The 3,200-nt window shown below is 32.5% G+C and overlaps 1 protein-coding gene across 1 annotated transcript; it reads left to right on the top strand.

Annotated features, from left to right (window-relative positions):
- Positions 1-798: 798 nt before the first annotated feature.
- Positions 799-1,728, top strand: LOC134602024 (olfactory receptor 5V1-like). Its single transcript, XM_063446526.1, has one exon. It carries the CDS (start codon positions 799-801, stop codon positions 1,726-1,728), a length of 930 nt encoding a protein of 309 aa, XP_063302596.1.
- Positions 1,729-3,200: the final 1,472 nt, after the last annotated feature.

The following is a 3,200-nucleotide window of genomic DNA, read 5'->3' as shown; positions in this document are numbered from 1 at the left end:
TTCTTTTTTCTTCATTCAGTGTTTTAAACATTTGAGCTTGGTAGTCAGAGGAGATCAGATTTCCAGTTGTTTGTGTGAAACAGATTAATAAAAATATTTATATCCTTCTTGAACAAGTTCTTTTTGTATTTTAAGAAATGTTTCACTTATATTCTACCGATCTAGTGTTACATTGGAGAGTCAATTATGTCAGAATGTTCAAGTGAATATGTTAATTCCTTTTGTACAGAAATGTTTTTTTGTTTGTTTGTTTGTTTGTTTCGATTACCTAAATCACATGATGGACAGGCAATATACTATATTTTAGTCATTATGATGTTTTTTTAGCAATTGATTTTTATTCTTGGCATATTCACAGATGTAAGTAGTTGGTGTAATGTATAATTCCGAAAGAAATTAGAAGGAACAAGTCTCCTCATAGGCATGAAGGTGTAACTGTTAAGACCCTCTGCTTTTACTTTTAAAACCTAATATTATATATCAACAGGTAACAAAAATATATAATATCCTGTTTTCTTGTTTTAACAATATATGTATATATTTCCTACATGACTTTTAAAACAATGACATGTCAATCAACAAAGAGTGGCAATTTTATTTGAAGGTTCTTAGACAGATGCTCATATCATTTTTTTTAACCAGTAAACTTTATGAGATTTCTAATTTTGATAATGTATGAATTATTCCTCAGTCCTTTTTTTATAGTTTATTTTAATTCCTTACTAAAACTGAAAATGACATTTAAGCAGTAAATGACATCACTGTGAATGTTTTATTTTCTGTCTTTTCTCCCAGGCAATGAATACCTTAAACCAGACCATTATAAATGAGATTCGTCTCCTTGGATTTCAGGATTTTCCAAGTTTCAAAGCATTATTTTTATTTCTTCTGTTTGCTTTCCTTATTGTGACCATATGTGGAAATATTCTGATTATTTGGCTGGTGGCATCTAACATCAGTCTCCAGTCTCCCATGTATTTCTTCCTAACACAATTGTCCATTTCTGATTTACTTGTAACCACAACCATTGTCCCTAATACACTTTATGTTATATATAATGATGGGGGCACTATGTCTCTTTCAGCTTGCATTATTCAGTTTTATGTTTTTGCTTGTTCTGAGTTTTTCGAGTTTCTTCTTCTTTCTGTAATGGCTTATGATAGATATCTAGCTATCTGTAACCCACTGAGATATAATTCCATAATGAACCCTGTTTTATGTATTAAATTAGATATCAGTATTTGGCTATTAAGCTTTTCTGTGGAACTGATTGTAATAATATCAATATTTCAACTTCAGTTTTGTGGCCCAATTGTTATCGATCATTTCTTTTGTGATTATGTCCCACTAGTAGAACTGTCTTGCTCAGACACCAGTTTTATTGAAGAGGAAATTCTATTATTTTGTATACCATTTTCTTTAACTCCACTTATAAGTATTGTCGTTTTTTATGTATATATTGTCCGGGCTGCCATTAGAATCTCCAACACAAGTGGAGGCTCAAAAGTTTTCTCCACTTGTAGCTCTCACCTGACTGTGGTTTTTATATTTTACGGCTCAGTAACTGGAATTTATGTGCTTCCAAACAAAAAGAAATCTATGACTGCCAAGAAAATTGCTTCCTTGTTGTACACCGTGGTGACTCCTATGATTAACCCAATCATATACAGTCTGAGGAATGAAGATATCAAGAAAGCTTTAAAAGGAAAATCTGAGTTAAATGAATGAATACAAATACATCATCCACAAGAATCAATATATACTCAGATACTCATATATAGAATTAAAGGAGCTGTAGGATATGTGAGAATCATAAATATAAAATAATGATAGCTCATAACTAGTTGACTTCTTGGTTAAGGGATTCAAATAAGAAAAGCTGTCAAACATGTGTTTAGTTGTAAATCAGGACATGGTTGCAATGCATCTACCACCACTAGGGGTAACCCAGAAATCTTTGGACAATATAATTGTTAGGCCCTGAAGATTACTCAGAAACTGGTGTATCAGAACAATAAAACATTGTGTACATTCCAAAGTCTGTGTTCATATTTAATTAGCAAATTAATTATGGCAACAGAAAGAGACAAAGCTGGGTTGGGACAAAATCATAGAAACTTGGTGTTTTCTGTGGCTTACGATAATTACCTAAAATAACGATGCAAAAACATAACAGACAGGAACAGTAACATATCTAGGCCACTGTCCACAGAATGACAATATTAACAGGGTCATGTGTATTATAACTGTCAGTTACATGAATCTTGTATTATAATTAAGACCAGTCTAGATCAAGTAAAAAGGTAATATTGCCAACCAATGAGAAAACAAGAGACTTAGAGGAACACAGGGACTAACTGCATTTTGGTGATAAAAATTTATCAAATATCATAGGTGCCATATAAAATGCCTTGGCCCTGGAGAGAAAACATGACAAAGAGGGCTCAGCTGCGATCAATTGCACAACAGGTGACACAACTTTTATAATTACATTACAACCATTTACTTAGTCTCAAATTACACAGTGCTATACAATAGGTAAAACAAGACAGACAATCAATTTTAACAAAACACGTTTAACATTAGGAAACAGTAGGTGAAGAGAGACCTGAAGAAGATCATTGTCAGATTACAAATAAAAGACAATGGGGAAAAAAAGTAAATCCTAATAATAGAAATCTAAGTACAGATCAAATGATGACAGATATCTTCCAGTATTGTGGTATGTCTCTATTATGTCTGTTTGTGGTATGTCTCTATTATGGGCAATTTCTCTAAACATAGATCCTTAAGGAGCATTTTACTTACAAAAGAAAAAGTATCTGCCTCTTCTAAGCACTGTGGTGATTGCATTATTCAATCCTCTCCTATTTCTGAGTAATAACAATATTAGGATATTAGGTAAATAAGCCTTAAATGTTAGTTAGTTTTTAATAGACCAGAATTAAATTGTATAAAGTGTACAGAGTTTAATATGGAGAAAATAAAAACAAAAACTTCAGTTGTTATTACATACCGCTAGACTAATGGATTTTATATTGAAGCAGAACAAAGACCTTGATTTCATTCTAATGACCAAGCAGGATCGATGAATATACAAGCAAATGGTGTCATAAATCATGCTTTCCCTACCCTTCAGACTTTCTCCCCAGCTACTGAACAAGAGGTGGCTGCACTTCTCCATTCCTCTCGCCCCACCA

Source organism: Pelobates fuscus, chromosome 3 (assembly GCF_036172605.1).
Source record: "Pelobates fuscus isolate aPelFus1 chromosome 3, aPelFus1.pri, whole genome shotgun sequence".
Taxonomy (NCBI): Eukaryota; Metazoa; Chordata; class Amphibia; order Anura; family Pelobatidae; genus Pelobates; species Pelobates fuscus.
The sequence above is the reverse complement of the archived record's forward strand: the minus strand, read 5'-3'. Positions and strand labels throughout refer to the sequence as shown.